A 22,572-nucleotide genomic window follows, 5' to 3' on the forward strand; every position below is an offset into this window, starting at 1 on the left:
ATAAAATGATGTTTGTAATATTAAATTAAATTTTATATAGATAATTGAGAATTATTTGTAATCTACTCGATTAATATAGCAAAAAGCGATTAAATGAATAGTCAATATTATAACAAAAACCAGATTTTCCTCTGTCTGACCTTTCTAGCCGTATTTTCGGTAGATATCGAATACAAATACGCGTTATTGTGTAATTACTATATACATTTATACATGATGGGTGTAATTAATTACTATTTACTAAGAATTATAAAACCAATTAAATTGACTATCGATAGTATACTATGCATTTCTATATGTAGTGTCGTAAACGCATAGCACACACAAATATAATATAAATATAGGTACATTATATTAATAATTGAGAGTTAAATTTAAAACCGTGTGCGCATGACGTGCAGTGCTCTGTATCGAATATAATATATTATATTCACTGACATAAAATATTCTAGTAAACTATATTTATTTAAAATAACGACAGATGAGAATAGTTTACCTGCTTTTATTTATAAAATGTATGTTATAATAATTAATAATTAATAGAGGTATATGTGACATAAGTTTTGAGAACATGAAAAAAGTTATAATAATCATTTATCACATAGATATAGTTATAACTTTTAAGTTTACAACGTATGCGTATGCTTGCATGCCTAATAAGTAATAACATTTAAGAAAACTAATAGGTTTAGGTACTGATATATAATATTATTATACTCAAATATAATATATTTGTAAGTCTTAACAGATTATATTATATGGCTCAGTGTACCGCGTGATATATACATTATACCATATATTATATGAGTAAGAATATAGGTAACTATTTGATATAATTTCTTTAATACCAAGTGGCATTTTATAATTGTGTCGAACTGTCGACGCTCTTTTTCTGTAGAATTCTATGGGACAAAAACGATCACTCACACCGGACCGCAATCGCACACACACACACACACGCGCAGACATACATATTACATATTATACACACACGTACATGGGTACAGTATGTCAGTATATAAAAACATATTACAAACGCATCAACGATAATTTTATTGTAATATATAGGTATATAATATGTTATAATAGTTTATAATCATTTGTCGTTTTTTTTTATCATTTAATCCTTCAATTACAGCTGGAAATGTATTTACCTAATCTATACAACTCAATATAGATATATTGTATCTCTATTAGGATGTTTGAGAAATATATGTAATCTACTCGATTAATAAAGCAAAAAGCGATTAAATGAACATTCAATATTATAACAAAAACCGATTTATCCTCTGTCTGACCTTTCTAGCCGTATTTTCGGTAGATATCGAATACAAATACGCGTTATTGTGTAATTACTATATATACATTTATACATGATGGGTATAATTAATTACTATTTACTAAGAATTATCAAACCAATTAAATTGACTATCGATAGTATACTATGCATTTCTATATGTAGTGTCGTAAACGCATAGCACACACAAATATAATACAAATATAGGTACATAATTATACTAATTGAGAGTTAAATTTAAAATCGTGTGCGCATGACGTGTGCTATGCATCGAATATAATATAATATGATGATGAAAATTCTCCCGACGTTGTTTTTCCGGAGAATTCAATATTTCTATGGGACAAATAACGACTATAGAATATGATAGATACACCCACACACACACACACACACACACACAACACACACACACACACACACACACACACACACATACACACATACAAACAAACATTCAGTATATGAACATTGAACATATATTATTAGTAAATTACAAAGACAAACGCATCAACAATTTAGTTTTTTATTGTAATACCTATATATTATAACATAATCATTTGAAATTCATTTTGATAAATTAATCCTTTAATGACTGCAATTCGATTGCGCACATCTATTTTAGCTACACGTGACGAAAATTCTTAGTATCAAAAATTTAGAACTCGTTTGCGTACACATTTTCCTTCTTACTTTGACAGACTTAGGACTGCCTGTCTGCTTACTTCAAATAGCCGTCAGAACTTTCTACGTCCATATTAAAGAGTTTAAGTCGTCAACACACTGTGACACTAGACACCACTGTACTGAACCATAGCTACTAAAACTTTACTAAAAGTACCTATAGTTAAATAAAATGTTTAGTTCAATGCATAGGGTGCTATTGTATACATTATTATATAAAATCATTTAAATTCTAGTTGCACTAATGCACTTAATCGTATAAACAGTCGTAACAATATATTATGATGTTACATTTCAAATAGGAATATGGTATGCCAATAATGCGGTCAATATTATGATATTCATAAATAATCATAATACATCTTGATGATATAAAATGGGTGTATCTATGTATACAATGATAAATTAGCTTAAATGAGTATTAACGAAAAGCCCGAAAACCGTAAGTATTTTTAGATTTATATACTGCAGCACAGTGCACAACCATATATTTTAAAGTATTTCGTTGAATTTAGAATATCGTGAAAATATTCAAAACAGATTTATTTTACTGTGGCGATTTCTTTTTTTTTCTCGGAGACATTCAATTCTACATTTTACAGTGTATTTTTTTTTACATTATTCTGTGTGTGTCGGCAGCTGGTGCCAATAAGGACACGTACCCGTTTATAACATAAAAGAATAAATAAGCCAAGTACTCGATAGAATGCACATTATTTTCAAAACCATCATTCGGCATTTTAGCCCGTTATCCTCGTGTCTAATCTTAACAAAAAATCCCTTTTGAATTTCAAGGATTTTCATTGTGTCAAGTGCAGCTGAAACGACAGTATATTAGAACAAAACCGGTCCTATTTGACACTGTACTGTATTATGCGTTAAGATTGTGTTAGAATGTTTTTCGTATAGGTACCTACGCTCCACTACCGATCGTTTTTACAATATTCGTATAATATAGTAGTGTTATGTTAAAAGTAGTCAATAATAATATAAATTATTAAATACCTTTAGAATTAAGTATGTATTGTAGATATTCGTATAGTTGAATTCAATTTTAGACGTCTTATAAATCGAATATAAACGCTAAATTAATTAAGGTATTTAATAATTTGTTAACAACGCTATCGCGTGCAGGGAATAAAATAAACTCTATAGAAAATATGTATTTCTAAGCGTAATTTAAATTTCTATTAATTTCCATATTACTCCTACGGTTTGTAATTTAAAAGCGATTGCATTGAGAGTATGTGAATAATCTTTTACTTTAAATGTTATAGTTCCTGCTTTGGTATAAGTAGGTATTAATATTTTTAAAATTGAACAATATAATACAATTTCTTGTCATGATTTTAAATCATAATATGGTACATACTATATAATGATTCGATTGGATATACATGCAGGTCACAAGACACCTATAAATTATGGAACTACAACCTGTAACCAGCCTATCTATTCTATATTAATATACATAACACATAAATCTACAAGTGTATACATTCTTTTTATAGACTTATTTTTATACATATTATAAAATATAAAGGTACATGCATATTTTATAAAAGTAAAAAAATATATTTATTAATATACTTATTTAGTTCGTTTAATACTTTTTGTGTGAAATATTTACCTACGTATTATGGATTTAAATAACTTAAATTATTTAAAGTAAAATGCTATATGTAACGAGTACGATGTATAGTTAATAATTTTAATATTCTATTACATAAGTGTAATACATTTTTATATAGCAGTATTTTTTATTAAATTACAAAAACTATTTATATATGAATATAAAGTATACGAACGTTTTTTTTTTTTTTTTTTACTTTTAGATAGATGTCACAAAAATAACAGGTACTAAAATCAATTACAACTAATGTTGTATCATGCATAATATTTAAACATAAACATTATTGATATAAAAACTACTTATTAACTAGGTTAAGTAAATATTAAAATATGTATGAAATATTAAGGCTTAGTCATTAAGTTTTTGTAGATGTAGCATAATTTAAACTAAGTTAAATAATAATATTATATAAGTTATAGGAATAGACAAATTATATTGTGGTTCTTGATTCGGTCACCTGTGACGCTGTTGTACAAAACAGTGAATAAAGTGTTAACCTTTAATTATTATTGTTTGTTTTAAGTAGTTTATACTTAATACGTTTGAAGCGATCGGCGTATTCAACACTATATAATATAGATATATTTTCAATGCAATTTCACTAAAAAACATTTATTATTAAATTCGGAAAGTACCGTTTTGGATATTTGATTTTATTTTGACCACATTTAAATAATTCAACCACTTCAGCTACTTGAAAATTTAATGTCATTTATCATGATTCATTATTAACCAATTGTTTCGAATTACTGAATATTTATTTTAATTTTCAAAGCATTCAATAACTATCCAATAAATAATAATAAATAATTTTATTGAATTTTAATTCGTGATTATTAATATATTTTATTCAAATGCGAAGAAACAAAAAATATTATTTAAATCAGCGTATTTCCGACTGACCTGACTTATATGTTTGATACCCGAAGTTGGATCTAAAAATGTTTTTCATTGATCACTGTTTGTTATAAACTAATAATAATAAGATAAATTAAAACAAATTTAAATTTAAAAATAATCTTGTTTAACGTAATTAAGTAATTATTTGTATCATTATTCAGTAGATATTATATATTATATAAAAAATGAATGATAAAATTGATTATTTATTACTGTCGGTACTGTATTATATTGTAGCATACTTAATTTTTTTTTTGATTGTCGTCTACCTAACAAAATAAATTTGTGGAGCACTGGTTGAGAAACAGTATTTTAAATTACATGTAATACCTGCCTGACTGATATCTGAATGATTATTTTTAAGTCTTTTATTAGAGTTATAGTAATGAAATGTTTATCATAATATATTGTCAATACACGGAGTAGCAGAGTCGGTGGGCGACTATATATATTTAATATCTCCATAGTTAATGATCATTATTTATTACTCATGAGCCATTTGAATATTCAATATTTTCGTTATTACATATTCATTGTTTAAAATCGTACCCCTCAAATATAGCTGTCGTTATTATTATTTTTTATATATATATTGAAGACTAAAGGATTATATTAAAAAAAAGCGGGTAAGTGGATAACGCTCTGCTAGCTGTACATTACAGGTGCTGAGTAAATCACTATTATATGTATATTATAAGAGTGTTAAATTTGAATCCAATGATAGTTATAATTGTATACGAAAAATGATTCTGAACGAAGATGATTTGTTAGCCTAGGGTATAATTTCCAGTGGTTGGTGAAAAAGGTGGTTTATGTTTAATGGCCTGAATACACCAAAATTTAAGTTTTTTTATAATTATTGTAAGCTAAACTTATGAAAAATCTTGTATTAAATTTTCAACCTTTAGCTACTTATGCAAACATTTTTATGAATTATACTTACAAAATAATTTGCAAACATTTATGATTTTGATGAATTTTTTTAAAAAAAAAATTAATAAAAAATAATAAAAAAAAATTGTGCCTATGTATTCTTATAATTTTATAATCACTATAAGAGTAACTTATGAGAAACTTTGTATTAAATTTTCAAGTATTTTTATTTGGCCAAAAAAATTTTATCGACCCTTCAAAAAAAATTTTTCAGAAAAATTGAAAATTTCAGTTGTCTATAAAAAGCTCAAAAAAGTCAAAGTATATCGAAAATTATAAATCATGTTTAGAAAATACAAATCTAAATAACTGGTGAAATTTTCAAGTATCTATGACTTATACTTTTTGAATAATAACAAATATTTAAAATCATTTGAGGATAAATCGTTATCGTTACGATATTTCGTAAAAAATTTTAATTCAAACGCACTTAACATTTTTTCTATAATGATGCTTCGAGTTTTCTCTATAAATACTTGAAGGAAAATTTATGAAAAACTTAATGTTGTATTTTTAATCCTTAGTTATTAATTAACACAACAAATTTTATGATTTTTCAACTTCAAAATTAGTTACAAATTTTCGAGATTTCGTAAAAATTTGAACTATAAACGCTTATAAAAAAAAATTGTGACTAACGATTTTTAATTTTTTTTTAGTTACAATAAAAACAACTTGTAAGGAACCTTGTATTAAATTTTCAAGTTTTTTTGGTCATCCACGATTTTTTTATACTTACAAAATAATTTGCAAACATTCATAATTTTGACGAATTTTTGTCAAAATTTGAACTTCAAATGCTAATAAAAAAAAATTGTGCCTATGTTTTCTTATAATGTTTTAATCACTATACGAATAACATATGAAAAACTTTGTATACAATTTTCAAGTATTTTGATTGGGCCAAAAAATTTTATCGACACTTCAAAAAAATTTTTTTAGAAAAATTGAAAATTTCAGTTTCTATAAATAGCTCAAAAAAACTCAAAATATTTTGAAAATTAAATCATGTAAAGAAAATGCCAATCTAAATAGCTGGTAAAAATTTTAAGTATCTACGACTTATACTTTTTGAATAATAACAAATATTTAAAATTGTTTGAGGATAAATCGTTATTTAACGTATGGTTTTGTAAAAATTTAAATTTCAAACACTCATAAAATTTTTTTGTCTGAATCCGGTAGAGTTTTTTTTTACAGATATTTGAAGAAAAATTTATGGAGAACCTTGTACCAAATTTTCAAAACTTAGTTATAAAAGAAAAAAATTTTATGATTTTCCAACCACAAAATTACTTGCAAATTTTCGCAATTTTGACATATTTCGTATAAATTCGAACTTAAAGAACTTATAAAAAAAAATTATGACTAACGATTTCGGATTTTTTTTTATCACTTTAAGAACAACTTATAAGAAACCTGGTATTAAATTTTCAAAATTTTTTGGTCAGCCAAAAAATTGTTATCGTTATTTAAAAAAAAAATACTTAGAAAAATTGAAAATTTCAATTGTCTATAAATAGTTCAAAAAAAGTCAAAATTCTTTGAAAATTTAACTGTGTACGGAGAGCGCTAATATAAACATTTGGTGAAAATTTCAAGTATTTACATTGATTAGTTTTTGAGTTATAGCAAAATAAAAAATTCGATTTTGACGTAAACTGGTTTTGCGTAAAAAATCCCGTTTTTCCCTCATTTTTTTTGGGTGTTTCTCGATTCATTTCAAAAATATTGAAAATTTTTAACTTTTGACCCCCCAAAGTACCAACTAGATTCAATTTCTTTTTCAAAGAAGGGCTGAATAACTCAAAAAAAGTCAAAATTTTTTTAAAATTTTACTGTATATAGATAACATTAACACAAACATTTGGTGAAAATTTCAAGTATAGTGATTAGTTTTTGAATTATAACCGTATAAAAAAATCGGTTTGGTCGAAAACTAGTTTTGCGTTAAAATTCCCGTTTTTCTGTCACTTTTTTTTGTTTTCTCGAGTTTTTTGAAAACTGTTGGAAAATGTTTGCTTTTGACCTCTATAATGCAATAATGATATTCACTTTTCCATCGGAAACCCTCCCCCCCACCCCCGAAGTTTGAAATTGAAGCATTATTTCGACTAGTTATGTTGTACACAGACACAAAAAAAAAAGCATATATCATCGTAAAATCAATACATTCATCACTTCGTTCAGAATATAAAAAAAGTGACACGTATTATATTTATTTATATTTTTTTTATTATAAGAAAGATATTGTGATTGTTATATTATACGGCATTTGTACGCAATGATTGAAAAGAGACTTCGTCTTGGAAATACAATTCATTATGAGAGTATGACACACTTAAAACTATTATACCATTAGTTTTAAAATGTAATTCCTTCTTACTATAATATTACTAAATGCATGAATGCATGATAAGTTTATTCGAGATTTAAAAAAATTATATAACCTTATTGTATAATATAATAACAGTGAATAAAACAATTTATTTTTATTATTTGGCTAATGAAACACTCAATATTATTGATCTCACACACTTATAAGTTATAAGTATTTATAACTATTACCATCATACGTTTTAAAATTTAATTCTCCCTTATTATATTATTACTTGATACATGATAAGTTTATTTGATATAATTATACTAAATATTAAATTATTATATATATATATGTATACACGTAGACACTAGGTGGTCACTGGTCAGCTTTAACATCTGGCTTCTGGCTTTGCAATTCGCAGAGATTGCAATAAATTCCGATCTCCGTTTCTATAACGATTTCATACTTAAATATTTAATCATTATATGCCAAAATTGTTAATACCTTGCAGCACACAGGTATATAACCGTATATAAGTAAAATACATGTGCTCGAAATGGAAAATTTTACGAACTGGAACGCTTATAAAATTATTATGCGGATTATAATATTAATTTTTAATTTATGTTTACTTTACAGTACAATATAATTAGTTAAATAGATAATAATAATATAAAATATAATAATAATAAATAATATAAGTAATCTTAAGCTTAAAAAATTTACAATTTTTAGCAAAACACATACTAAATATATTGTAACATTGTCACTTGTCAAGTATTGTCAAATTACAACTAAAATATAATTAGGTAGGTATACACAATGCATACATATATACAGTTTACAGAAAGACGATTAATAGAGTTCGTTACAATTTGTGACAGAATACGTTATCGATAGTAAATTGGGTATTTTTACTTTTTATTGCCTTTTATTGCGATCACGGCTTTAACTGTAGCGTAGCCTGTGGGATAACTTTTTGATCATTAAATCGTTTTAATTAAATTATTGCGAATAATTGCGATAATACAAAAAACGATACGCGTGATGTCAAGTGAAGCCTCTTGGAGTTCTATAAAAATTGAAGTTCTCTCTATATTAAGTATATTATATTAATATTATATTTTGTCAAAAGGAAATTTTATAATTTTAATCTTCTAAATTGTGATACTGTCGATTTTTACGAAACGGAACTCTTAAATTTTAATTTTAACCAACCGGAACGGACGCAAAGTTTATATTACGAACCGGAACGCCGTTCCGGTGCGTTCCGGTCCATTTCGAGCAATGAATACATTATTTAATATAAGAATATTATATATTATACATAAATATATTGTAAACTCAATAAAAATGTATGAATATTTTCAATATTTTGTAAATCTTCTAACTTTGAGTCTTGAACGCTATATACTGCTCTACATCAGTGGTCTCCAAAGTCCAAAGTCAAAACTACGACTCACAGGTCGTGCTCGGTCCGTCAACAGCTCTTAACCGATACTCCAAAGCCCCAAAGGACAATGACAAATGTATTTAAACATAATATGTATGTATATCACAAATCGCGCTATCGTTCGCACCTATACCTATATACCTATCAATATAATATGCGTACGTATGTATACATTATACAATATACATATTAATATTTAATATTCTTATATTATAAAATATTATGTACAGATAACTACTACAAGGTATTAATAATTTGGTAGTACAATGTTAAACGGACCATTTGAAATCGTTGTAAAACATGTGTCAGTTTAACATTGTAGGTACTGTCAAATAATTTATATCTTGCGGTAGTTATCTGTACATATAATATCATAATATTTTATAATATAAGAATATTAAATATTAATATATATAATTACGTAAATATATATATATATATAAAATAAATAAATATAAAAATAAATTTTTATTTATATATATATATATAGAAGAGAGAGAGAGAGAGAGAGAGAAAGGGAGAACTTAGTTAGCACTAAAACTTACCGTATATTTACTTCCAAATAACACGGAATAAATTATTATATATCTATTTGATAATATACTGTGTAAGTAACTATGTAAGACATAAACCTATAAAAAAACTTATGCTTGTTTATTTTATTTTTGTCTAATTATAATTATTTTGTTGTTGTGAGTAATATAATATGTTAATTACGTAACGACGCGATTTCATCAGTGGTCTGTATAATATGATTATTATTATAATTTAAGTTTTTTTTTATACGTCTGAACAATCTCAACGTCGTTATATTAGCATAATATTGTTTCGGCATAAATAGTAAAGACACAATTTAACAATAGATAATAAGGACTAATAAAACTAGCGAACCTAACCTACGGACTATACAGTACCTACCGAGTTTAAAAGTAGCTGCGTACGGTATACATGACGTGTTCGTATTTGCAGATATTATATATTGTGTTGTACACGCGTATGGCACAAAACGCTATGGCAATACAATATCTGTTAAAACGATGTTGTAATGTCGATAATTATAAATTTAGTGATGAATATCGTGTTTAAAAAATTATAATTTCGAAGTTTAAATGTACTAGTAAAAAATGTATTTTTCAAACGAGTTCAAATACAAGGAATTATTGTCACAGGTAGCTAAATAATGTGTGGGCAAACGAATTTTTGCATTAAGCAAAATGTTTGTTATTAAGATAATAAGATATCTTTCTTATGAAGGCATTAAATAGAAGAAACATAAACATTAGAGAAAGGAATTAATAGAGACAAGCTTGACAGTAACTACCTATCTAATAACGACTGTGTATTAATAAAATACAGAGTATAAATCTTATGACTCGTGAGATGTAAAAATAAACCATGTAATATTTACTATTTAGGTATACTAAAAACCTATTTGAAATAATTTTCCAACTCTCTCCTCCCCCCTTCAAAGTAAAATATTATCGTGTATTTATTTTCACAAAAAAAAAAAAAAAAATTAAAATTAAAAACTTTCTTAACAAAACGGTCTACCTACACCTTTATACTTATATTTATACGACTCAGAGTGTAAGCAAATTTTTATATGTGGGCAAAGATAAAAATTGTCGCCTACTGCGGCCTAATCTTGTTTTATAATTTTTTTCTTATAGATATGCCGCGATTTATATATATAGATATAAATTTTGCCGCCGTAGGCTTGGGCCTCCGTCGCCTACGCCTATAACCGGCCCTGAATTACGATTTACCGGAGCACTTCAGTGTGCAATTGTTACAAAAATTTGTAATTTTTATAAGTAATTTTGGCTATTTTGAATTATTTCCATCCGCCATTGAGTCTGATTCTAGTATTGTACACAACTAAAAGATTGAAATGCTAATTTAATCAAACAATATAATAAATCGAATTCGACGATTCACGATCACCAAGAGACATAGAGTACCGTGTTAATATTCTATAAATACATAGGTTATGATATTATTGAGTCTTTGAAATTGGCCAACATTACACCTGAGATTTTGTACTTACAGCGCAAAAATTTCGAATCGAACTGTTCGATATCTTCGTTTAATAATAGGTTTTTTAAATTCAGTTTTTATTTTATTAATTATTACTACCCTTAAACTCTATGAATGTTCATCTATGTGACTATGTATATTTATAAAACATGTAAAAGTATTTTATTAAAAATTAAAATGTATAAATCAGTGGCGGTTTTGAGGGTGAGGAAAGTGAGGCAGTGCCTCACCTAAAATTTTGTAGTAAATAATACCCTAAAAGTATCATTCATAGCTCACCGATAGCACACATTTCGCTAACAATTTTTGACGTATTTATGGTTTTGTTTGAAAAAAATAATCTTGTTTACGATGTTTAATAATATGTAATTATCATTTATTTTACTATTGTATAATATTATTCCGCGTTTATTACCAAAAATAGTGATAAATCGATAAGAAATGTACGAAATAATTAAGTATGAAATGAATGAGAGAGACAGAGAGTCAACTAGCGGAAGCGTGAGCGTCGACACTCCACACGTATTTCATTCTCCTTGGTAAACCACCGTCGTTTTTTTCTCCATGTCCACGACCAGATTAGGTGCATTGGTACTGTGCACGGTTAAAGATTTTATCGTAGACAATTCGTAGTACGGTGTAAATCGGTTATCGCTGTTTGCCGTGTGCTGTCTAGGTTTCGAATTTCCGATATTAATTAATTCAAACCAGGTTTAAGAATAATAAAAACAAGTATTAAGAAATATTAAAATATTTGAAATCGCATTATCATAATCATTTGTTAGTCGTGTGTTGTGACGCCACGGGCATAATCGTCCCCGTCATTGCTCGTTTATGAGAAATTGATTTATCGTACGGTTTTCGTTTAATATCGTCGTATTCACATAATACATACCGCTCGCACAATGGCCGTTCAATGTCAAGTAGTCGATTTATCACATGTAGATTTTAATACCAGTGATGGTGTTGAGGTACTGTCTTCATTTGAAGACATGAACCTCCGGGAAGATCTCATTCGCGGCATGTACGCATACGGTAAGTCTCATTGAACACCGCTGTCATGGGTCCAGACGGTCCAGTTAGGATGCACCACACATACATATCTGTATTTTTTTTATTTAGGCTTTGAACAGCCTTCGGCCATCCAACAGCGTGCCATAATGCCAATGATCAAAGGACGCGACGTTATAGCCCAAGCCCAGTCGGGTACTGGCAAGACGGCCACAATTTCAATTGCTATGTTACAATCCATTGACTTTGAGCTTAGAGACACGCAAGTGTTATGTCTTTCGCCAACTCGAGAGCTAGCCATACAAATTCAAAAGGTATGTAATTTTTAAATGTATAATGTTTTCCTCCCTAGTCCCTATTGTACTGTATTACCTACAATTATATGAAATGTAATAAAGCTGCTTTGAATCATTTTACAACAATAGGTAATTGAATTGGTTGAGAAATGTTGGTACTACTATGTGTACTGATATGCTGCTTAATAAATTTAGTATTTACTAAAATAAGTAACATATATTAACATAATATATTCTAATAAACTTAAGTATTGTACTCGGTGGTTGATGTTTTTATGCAGAGACATACTATTTATGGTAGACTTGCACATGATTGACTCAATGGTTGGTAATAAATGGGTATTGCTTGATGTTTGCTAGTCTAAGTCACTAGTAAGTATTTTTCTCAAAGTTGAATAGAGTATTAATTAAGTTATAATATAAACATATAAACTTATGTATGACATATGTATGTTCATACATACGTATAAAGTATAAAAGTATAACATATTATTGGTTGCTTGAATTCCTGTTACTGTCTTAAAAATTATAAATTAATATAATTTATATTATAAAACTATTATAACTTTAAGTGTCCCAGTATTGTTATTGATTTTAAATTTAACTATTGAAATTCATATCAAAAAATTTAATAATAAAAAAATAATTCAGTCTTAGAAAGGATAAAATTATGTTATACACATGAATAATATAGAAAGTAAATACTTCTCCATATTTCACACATTGTGATTAAGACTTATTATTATATACTTTGTATATTATTGAAATTAAGTTATCATTATTTACTATCTATCTATTATAACAATAATAACATATCCCACTTGTGGACAGTCATTGTATGTTAAGAAATTGTTTAGTATCTATTGTAAAAAATTAAAGTACCTATTAAAATAGAGTTTTAATAATAATTTATTGGAATAGTATAAATATTTATAAGTTTGCTACGAAAAAAACTGATGGATTACACAAATGATCACCAAATGCTTAGAAATTAATGGTAACATTTCTACTAGGTATAATGTTTTCTTATGTTTAAAAATTATTATTATTATTAATAACATCCAAATATGTTATAGGTACTTAGTTTTTAAATAATTAAAACCAATTTAAATGCCATTGATCATTAAATTAAAACATTAATAATTAATTTTAGTTTCTTATAATGATAGTTTAGTTTAGAACTTAATAATTTATTAATCCAATAAATTATTATCTAGGTAATCTTAGCATTAGGAGATTATTTAAATGTTCAGTGTCATGCTTGTATTGGTGGTGTCAAAATTGGCGAAGACGTGAGAAAATTAAATTTTGGCCAACACATTGTTTCTGGAACTCCTGGACGTGTGTTTGGTATGTATAGTATTATACATTTATTATATAAAAAAAATAAAAACATATTGATAAAATAAATATAAAAACTTTACATATTTTTTTGTATAGATATGATAAGAAGAAAATTATTGCATACACGTAACATAAAAACTTTAGTGTTAGATGAAGCAGATGAAATGTTAAACCAAGGATTCAAGAAACAAATATATAACATATATCGTTTCTTGCCACCTGCTACTCAGGTATAATTAAATTTGACATTATTTTAATTTTAATTGTTTAATTTTATTTATTTCCTTAGGTTATCTTAGTATCTGCTACACTGCCCCATGAAATATTAGAAATGACCAATAAGTTCATGACCAATCCTTTTAGGATAATAGTTAAACGGTTTGTGTAAACTTATTTTTTTAGAATTAAAAAGTCGAATATTAATATTCATTTTATTTTTAGTGATGAACTAACTCTTGAAGAAATAAAACAGTTCTTTGTAGCAGTTGAACAAGAGGAATGGAAATTTGACACATTGTGTGATCTGTATGATACTCTAACAATAACTAAAGCAATAATTTTTTGTTGCACAAGAAAGAAGGTTTGTGATTAGATTTAAAACAAATGAAAATTATTACTAACTTATATCACATTAAAATTGTCTATTTAGGTGGACTGGCTCACTGAGAAGATGCGAGAAGCTAATTTCACAGTCAGTTCAATGCATGGAGATATGCCACAAAAAGAGAGAGACGTAATAATGAAAGAATTTCATACTGGACAAACGTAAGTATTTCCTAGCAATTAGTATATCAGACTTATAAGAGAATGTGAACTTAAAAGTCCATACAAAATAATGCTTGATAATAAGAGTAATTTTAGTGGTCTAAAAATTGTTGTACAATATCATTTTGATTTAAATATAATATGTCATGTTATACACAAAACATCATAAATCACAAAAATAGAAATAGTATTAATGTTATTAACAAAAAAATTAAGGAGTTGTATTCAAAAATAATAATGATTAATTAATATAAATACTGATGTACCTTCTAATTACTTTAATGTGACAATTTTATTCCTTACCAGTCTGCAGTATAATATCTATATGGACTATACGTCTTGTTTATATTTTATATGAAATAATAGCTATGTTTAATAGCTAATGTTTCTAATAATGAAAACCAAATAACAAATTTTAATCTTTACCAGATATTATTGTATTGAAAAATTTATTATTTTGTGGAAATTCTCTATTCATAGAATTAAAATATTTTAAAAATGTATGAGTAAAGCCCCCCACAGGGTTCCTTTGGTATAATATTGAGGTGTGGCTATATCCCTTTAAGATTTAGTGTTATGTGCCCCACTGGTCAGCACACTTCATAGTAATAAGAGGTCCTTTTTGTTATAAATAAAAACAATTAGTTTCTATCATTCATTTCTAATTAGGGTTTTGCCTACTTTTATTAAATAAATTTTATTGCTTTATATATTATTAACTTAGGTTTGTAAGACCGTCTATTATGTTTAAGATAAATCTTATATCAAGTTTTTAGATTAGATTTCTACTATATATTATATTTTTTGAACATTTGCAGAAGAGTTTTAATTACTACGGACATTTTGGCTCGTGGTATTGATGTTCAACAAGTTTCATTGGTCATAAATTATGATTTACCTAACAGTCGTGAATTGTATATACACAGGTAAATTATTTTTATCGGGTACGATAGGACATATGGATTATGTCTTGTTGTTGTCAGATTAGTTAACAGTAAAATGATTAATGATTGGTGAAAAAGCAAATACATTTGTAACAAAATTCATATCCTACTTATTGTTCAACATTTCTTTTTCTTACTCTAGACCATCCTTATTTGTTTATATTCAATATAATTTTATATATACAGGATTGGCCGTTCTGGAAGATTTGGTCGCAAAGGTGTGGCAATTAATTTTGTAAAAATGGAAGATATTAAGATTTTACGCGATATCGAACAGTATTATTCGACACAGATCGATGAAATGCCTATGAATGGTGAGCATAATAAATGCAATCAATATTAATGGTTTTGCACGTGTCTATTTTGAACTGCATAATATAAAATTTTTAATAACACCAATATTATTATTTTCAGTTGCGGACTTGATTTGAATGACCAGAATCCAGATTTTTACACCTTTACCGTATTTTTTAAATCATTATTTATTACCAATGCCTATACCCAGGATGGAGTATATTTAAAAATTTTATCAGTATAATATGTAAACAATACATTTATTAATTACTTTTTTTAATAATATGGAGATAAAAATAGTGTATGTATAATAAAATACACACTAATTTTAATCCATATTTTAGAGTTATAAGAAGCCTTTCTTTTTTTTATAATTATACAGTTTAAGTTAATAACAGTAGAATATAAGCTCGTTGTCAAAGTGTATGTACTATATTATATTCTCTATATTGTTTACTTACAATTATGTTTATTAATAAAAATATCCTAAATAATGTATCAATATAAGAAAATATATCTTAAGAAAACCAAAATAATTTTTAGAATTTTGTAATTTAACTATAACAACATTAATCATATTATCATACATAATGAATATATTCAATATCACCATTGTATCAATAAAAAATTATGATTATAATTTTATAAGAGTAAAAAATGGCTTATAGGATTAGATTTTAGTCATTTTTACCATTTATACTCTACAGGCTATTGTTTATTGTGTATAAACAAAATTATTTGATAACATATATTTAAAATTTTATTTTTAAAAAACTGTATAAATAACAATTTTTAGTTTATCTGTAGAGAGTGATTGGAAAATTTTCAGTCACCAAGTGATCGTCAACAAAAATTACTGAAATGTTGACTTCAAACTCTGAAAAAAAAATCATATTTAATCATAAATAGATATTTTACTAGAAACAAGATGCAATGTTTGAAATCAAATGGTAAATAGAGTAAAAATTACCTAGATCAAGGGTGGCCTAACGGTTTTTGGTCACAATCTACCTAAAATATACTTCACCTTTAAGGATTGACTTCCATAGAAAATTATACAGTTAAAAGTTAAAACTTATCGACAATTTGTTCACTACAACCTCGATTAATATTTGTGCACAAAGTTTAGTTGCATTAAACAAAATTCTAACATGATCGACTTTGAAGTTATCAGTGATTGGTCTCTGACCTATACCATCTCATTAAAGTACAGATAATTATTTACAGTATGTACCTTATATGTAGAATTTTAAAAATATTATAAGAAGCTACAAAATATGTATTTAATTTTTTGATATGTGCACTTAAAATTTGAATATGTGCATAAAAATCTATTAAATATTATAAACATACAGTTTATATTAGTTGTAGTTCATTTGAATCTTATTTATGACCTTAGTAATAAATTAAATAACAATTGATAGTTGAAAAAGCGTGGTCAAGTGGATACCGCTCTGCTGTACAGTTGATCATTATTATTTGTGTTAAATTTGAATCCAATGAAAGGTATTATTGTATACAAAAAACGATTCTGAACAGAGATGATTTGTCAGCCTATGATATATTTTCCAGTGGGTGGTGAAAAAGGTGGATTATGTTTTAATGGCCTGAATACCCCAAAATTTAAGTTCTTTTATAACTATTGTAACATTTGTAAGCCAAGCTTATAGAAAATCTTGTATAAAATGTTCAACTCTTAGATACTTATACAATTTTTTTTATAAATTATGATTTAAAAATAATTTGTCAATATTTGAACTTCAAATGCTATTAAAAAAAAATTGTGCCTATGCCCTATAGCCTATGTTTTCTTATAATTTTTAAATCATTGTAAGACTAACTCTAAAATACTCATTTAGAACTTTTAATTTAAATTGTAATGCATTAATGCATATGTTTAATATATATATATATTTTTTTAAGGTATAGGACTAGACTGTGACGTGTATTATTGACTTATTACTATAATTGTGTATTATTAAATATATTATCGTCTTACATTTGTATTCATTTATGGATACCTATGTTTTACCTATTAGGTAGACTTATAGAAACATGCGTGGTAGACTACAAGTGTGAAGTAGACTGCATATGATAGGTAGAAATGGGCGGTAGACAGCATACAACAAAAATACCGGAATTTTAAATTAAAACAGACATAATAGATTTTTTGTTCCAAAATTATAATTTTTTAATTTAAACAAAATGTTTGGTACTTTTTATCATATTTTTAATATCATATTAACAGTAACATAACTCTGTTAATAGAGTTGCATATTAAATTGATTTATTGAATTATTATTATTATTCACTAAAATATAAATAATAATTTTCAATGAAGAATCGTTAATACTTAATAATTATTATTATAATCATAGTGAACAATGATTTTTTATTATTTCTACCGAGAAATATAGGCTTACAGATTTCTACAATAAATATATTCATCTAATAATAAAGTATATGGAATTCATTGAACATATTTACTACAAAATTCTGGTTTTTTCATTGTAAGGTATTATAAAAAAAAAAAAATTATGATTAAATTTCTAATAAAAACATGTTAGCCGTTCTACAGCCTGTAACACTTAGATTATCTCTCTCTGTAAATATGCTTATGAGTATATTAACAGCAGTAAATAATTTAAATTCATATGATAATCGTTATTTGATGAAGATTTACCTATTTTGAAATTTGCTGTTTTTGTGGTGGAACAAGAAAACAGCCTTGGAAATATCATATAAATTGGAATTGAGATACCCGTTGATACATTTCCTTCAGCAATTTGAATGTTTTGAATTTCAGTGGCTATAAAATTTTTACAAAATGTAATTAATACAATTTTAATTTTTTTGAAATCATTTACTCGCATATGTTATTATCATTTTACTAATCACTTATTACCAGTAATATAATATACTGGTAAATGGACAATTTCTCCCTACTATTTTTAGTGTGGTAGGATAATTACCCCCTCTATAATGTATTTTAGTTATGAAAAAAAAAAAAATTATCATTTCATATTAAATAAAAAAAAAATGGAAGGAAAATGTCCTAATACACCGAAAATAGTGGGGAGTAAATTTCTACGATTCATACATACCATACCTAAATATATGTTCAGCAGTTTTAATTTTGTATGTTTAGCTAAACATTAAAGTGAAATAATCTATTATTATATATAAAAGTAAGAACATTATCCCCGTTCTCTTATCAGTTTTTATACAATACTTTAATTTTTAACTTTTTAAGTATTATTCGAAATAATCAAAATTAATATTTTACATATCCATAACTCGCTTAAAAACTAAAATTCCATAAAAACTGACGAGAGAACATAAATAATGTTCCTATCCTTAATTTTATTACAATGGTAGATCAATAAACTCTCTAATAAAATTAAAAACACAAAATCGGTTTTACTTAACGAAAAATTGCTTATAGATATAAGACAGACAACACATGTGGGTATTGCGTACACTAGTGAAAAAAGAAAATTTACCATCTTTTGAGAAACCTTCGGCACAACCACAAGTCTCAACGCGCACCAATTGTACATCTATTGATTTAATGGGGATATCGGAATGTTCAATTTTAACCTAGAAATTGTAAAACAAATATTTCAATTAATTATTAAGTAATGAAATGCAGAACACATCATCTCACTTCTCCTGTAAATGGCTGCATAATTGAACAAAGAACTGAGTCAATTGAACCAACAATGTGAAACTTTGGTATAATGGAACTATCATTAACATTAGCCAAAGTATTTTGATTTATCACAAACTTGTCTACCTTAGATGACAACACATTTAAACATGGCTATAAAACCGTAAAAAATAAAACACTTGTTTATTGTGATATAGTTTTCAGAATTCGCCAATGTTTACCTACAGTGTTTTCGACAACAAACTCAAGTGTTTTGTGAATGTCCTTGTTCAGGAAATTCCTTTTAATAACAGCTTTCAGCAAATACTGTACATTAATGAACACGCCATGATAGGACTCGTATAGCACTTTGTTTAAGAGCGGAATGACAGGCGCTTCAAATGGTATCTCAGTGGTACCGCTTGGAAACCGGCCGGCGCGGGCTATTTCCAAAGAGCACATCATCAATTGCACCGGCTGAAAATTTGCAAACAATCTTCAGTAATATCAATGTGATATGATCATGAGTACGTACCTTGACAGAATTGTAAAAAGCGTCGAAAGCGCCTACATTTTGAGTGCTGATCTGCAGATCGACTGTGCCCTCAATGGTCATGAAAACGCCTTCGTGTTTGATGTCCGTTGGCGTGTCGATGATCACCACCCCGGCAATCGTGTCCTGCGAATAGTTATAATAGTTACGATATTATTGACAGCCACCGATGAGTTAGAGCGTACTTACGCCTTCGCGATACACCTTGTTCGACCGCTTCAGTTGTATATCCAAGTTTAACGCCATTGCTGTTACGAGAATTTCCGTGAAGCAACACCGTAGGCAACGGTGGTGAGAAATGTCGTATAGTAACGCAATGTGATTCGGATGACACGAATGTTAAATGCGTAAAATATAATTACATTTAAATAATTATCTACTATTCAATACGGACGAGTGTACGCGGTATGGCTATACATTAAATTGTTAATATATTAACAAGTGTAAATAACAATGAACATTATCATTCGTTATTATGTATGATAATTTTTTGAAAAATGATATGGTGTTTAATGATTACGTCTGTTTGATACTGATAGCAGTGTGATAACCATAGAGTGATAACGAAGCCTTTGGCCCATCATGGTTGTTTTAAAACGTAGACCGTAGACCGTAGACTTGTAAAATAGGCATAAATAGGTCTATATTTTAAAATGTACAAAAGATTTCAAGAGATCAGTATTCAGTATATTATTGTAAAACTAATATTGTATAAGTTTTTGACTATTGTTAACAAAACTTCCCATAAAAAATGTAATAAAGAAAAAAATCTACAACTGTAATAAGCATACAATATTGTGTACCTACTTTGATGAATGATGATAATATTTAAACAGGTAGGTACAGGAAATCGTTATTAATTATTATAATACATTAATGTAATGTGTAACCGTGTAAACATGTCAGAGAAAAATAATGTACGTAATTTTTTTTTTTGTCAAGTACCTACCTACAGTATAGGACAATAAATATTGGAGTACAGTAAGAAATATTAAACATGCAGTTGCCTTAACAAATTTAGGTTCACTTCATTTTGTTAAAATATATATTAGATAATATATCATATAATATAATAATAACAATAATACTAATCAAATTTATGATTTATCATATCCGTGTATGTTTAAAGTACTCATTATTTCTACATTAGTCACTAGTTTGTTTTCGTCATTCAAAACTGAAGGTGTGCATTTCTTGTTTCCAAAAATTAATAAATTAAATTTTAATTATTAAAATGTCCTAAAATAAAAACCGCAAAATTGAAACTGAATGAGATGGTTAATTCATGAAAAACAAGCCCAAATTTCACATTAATTATTTACTCACATTTTTTTTCTTTAAAATTAAAAATTGTAGGATATTTGGTAATTATAATTTGTGTTATTTTTTTTTATACCTATAAAAATTTCTTGTTTTATAAAAAGGTCTCGAGTTTGTTTGAATACTTCCACAGTTTAGGCACGCATTTACACCATATACTAGTACCGTGGAAATAGACCTCGAGGGAGAGTGTAGTTTAAAAGAAATCAGTATCAAATATGTATGGTGCAACATGAATAATAATTAGTCACCCAAAACTAATTGTTAGATAAAATTATGGGCACTTGTAATTAGCTATTACTATTAAAATAAATGTTAAAAGTAAATAAAATATTTATATTATTTTTATATTTTTTTAGGGCATTAAACTATTTTTTGGGTCATTTTTGATACCTACTTTAAGCTCTGAAGTTGTCTACATCTCACTATACTACTTGACTATTCATAACCATTGTATGGTATAAGTTGTTGGGCCAACTACACATTAGAGCTTGACTATGTATATAATAATCTAATATGTATATTAAAAGTTTAAATAATATTTAATTGATCAGTTTAATAAATTATTTACTTCAGACCATAATACTAAAGTTCATAGAAATCATACAACTGATATAGAAGTATCAAAGAATTCAGTATCTTTAAGGCTATATAACCTTTATTTATTAATATACCTAAGTATAATATACTTTTATATTACAATAAATTTAAAATATAATGTTATTTGGCAAAAACTACTCGTACATATTGAGCAACCTAACTTTTATAATCCACAAACGACAAGGAACATAAATAAAAATTATCTGGAAATATAAATGATAAACCATACTAATTACATACTAATTTGAACGCCAATAGAATCTCCAGTATTGGATTTTTTCGTTTTGTTTCGTCTAGTATTTAAAGCTAAAACTTTGTTATTTTTAAACCATGGTGCCTAATTATTATTTATTATATAGTTTGGTTTTATAGACTAAAATTTTATCTTTGATTTTCTTGTTATTTTTACTTTTATTATTATCACTTGTCTTTTAGTTTTCATATTGTGCCAATTCATATTATGTAATGTTTTTTTGTTAAAAGGCTTTGGCCCATTGATTGTATATAAATAATTAAACAAATAAGATCTTATTAGT

General features: G+C 26.6%; 2 protein-coding genes and 1 long non-coding RNA gene across 4 annotated transcripts; 2 read left to right on the plus strand and 1 right to left on the minus strand.

Annotated features, from left to right (window-relative positions):
- Window positions 1–11,891: 11,891 nt before the first annotated feature.
- On the plus strand, window positions 11,892–16,177 carry LOC114119009 (eukaryotic initiation factor 4A-III-like). The gene is made up of 10 exons (XM_027980462.2): window positions 11,892–12,295; window positions 12,383–12,585; window positions 13,785–13,917; window positions 14,008–14,141; window positions 14,201–14,289; window positions 14,353–14,491; window positions 14,561–14,676; window positions 15,495–15,602; window positions 15,807–15,934; window positions 16,035–16,177. The coding sequence occupies exons 1-10, from the start codon at window positions 12,166–12,168 to the stop codon at window positions 16,049–16,051; spliced, it is 1,197 nt and encodes a 398-aa protein (XP_027836263.1). The 5' UTR covers window positions 11,892–12,165; the 3' UTR covers window positions 16,052–16,177.
- Window positions 16,178–16,648: 471 nt separating this feature from the next.
- On the minus strand, window positions 16,649–20,540 carry LOC114119011 (vacuolar protein sorting-associated protein 26C). Of its 2 annotated transcripts, XM_027980464.2 has the most exons (7): window positions 20,306–20,540; window positions 20,099–20,242; window positions 19,810–20,040; window positions 19,582–19,737; window positions 19,418–19,514; window positions 18,598–18,723; window positions 16,649–16,791 (listed from the first exon to the last, which is right to left on the minus strand). In XM_027980464.2, exons 1-7 carry the CDS (start codon window positions 20,360–20,362, stop codon window positions 16,712–16,714), a joined length of 891 nt encoding a protein of 296 aa, XP_027836265.1. In that variant the 5' UTR covers window positions 20,363–20,540; the 3' UTR covers window positions 16,649–16,711. The 2 variants fall into 2 exon arrangements, with proteins under 2 accessions (XP_027836265.1, XP_050062403.1); XM_050206446.1 differs by lacking the exon at window positions 18,598–18,723.
- A 162-nt stretch (window positions 20,541–20,702) lies between these two features.
- Window positions 20,703–21,982, plus strand: LOC126552001 (uncharacterized). Its single transcript, XR_007605859.1, has 2 exons — window positions 20,703–20,952; window positions 21,796–21,982. It is a non-coding gene; the product is annotated as an uncharacterized LOC126552001 (long non-coding RNA).
- Window positions 21,983–22,572: the final 590 nt, after the last annotated feature.

The sequence above is a fragment of the Aphis gossypii genome, chromosome X (genome assembly GCF_020184175.1).
Source record: "Aphis gossypii isolate Hap1 chromosome X, ASM2018417v2, whole genome shotgun sequence".
Taxonomy (NCBI): domain Eukaryota; kingdom Metazoa; phylum Arthropoda; class Insecta; order Hemiptera; family Aphididae; genus Aphis; species Aphis gossypii.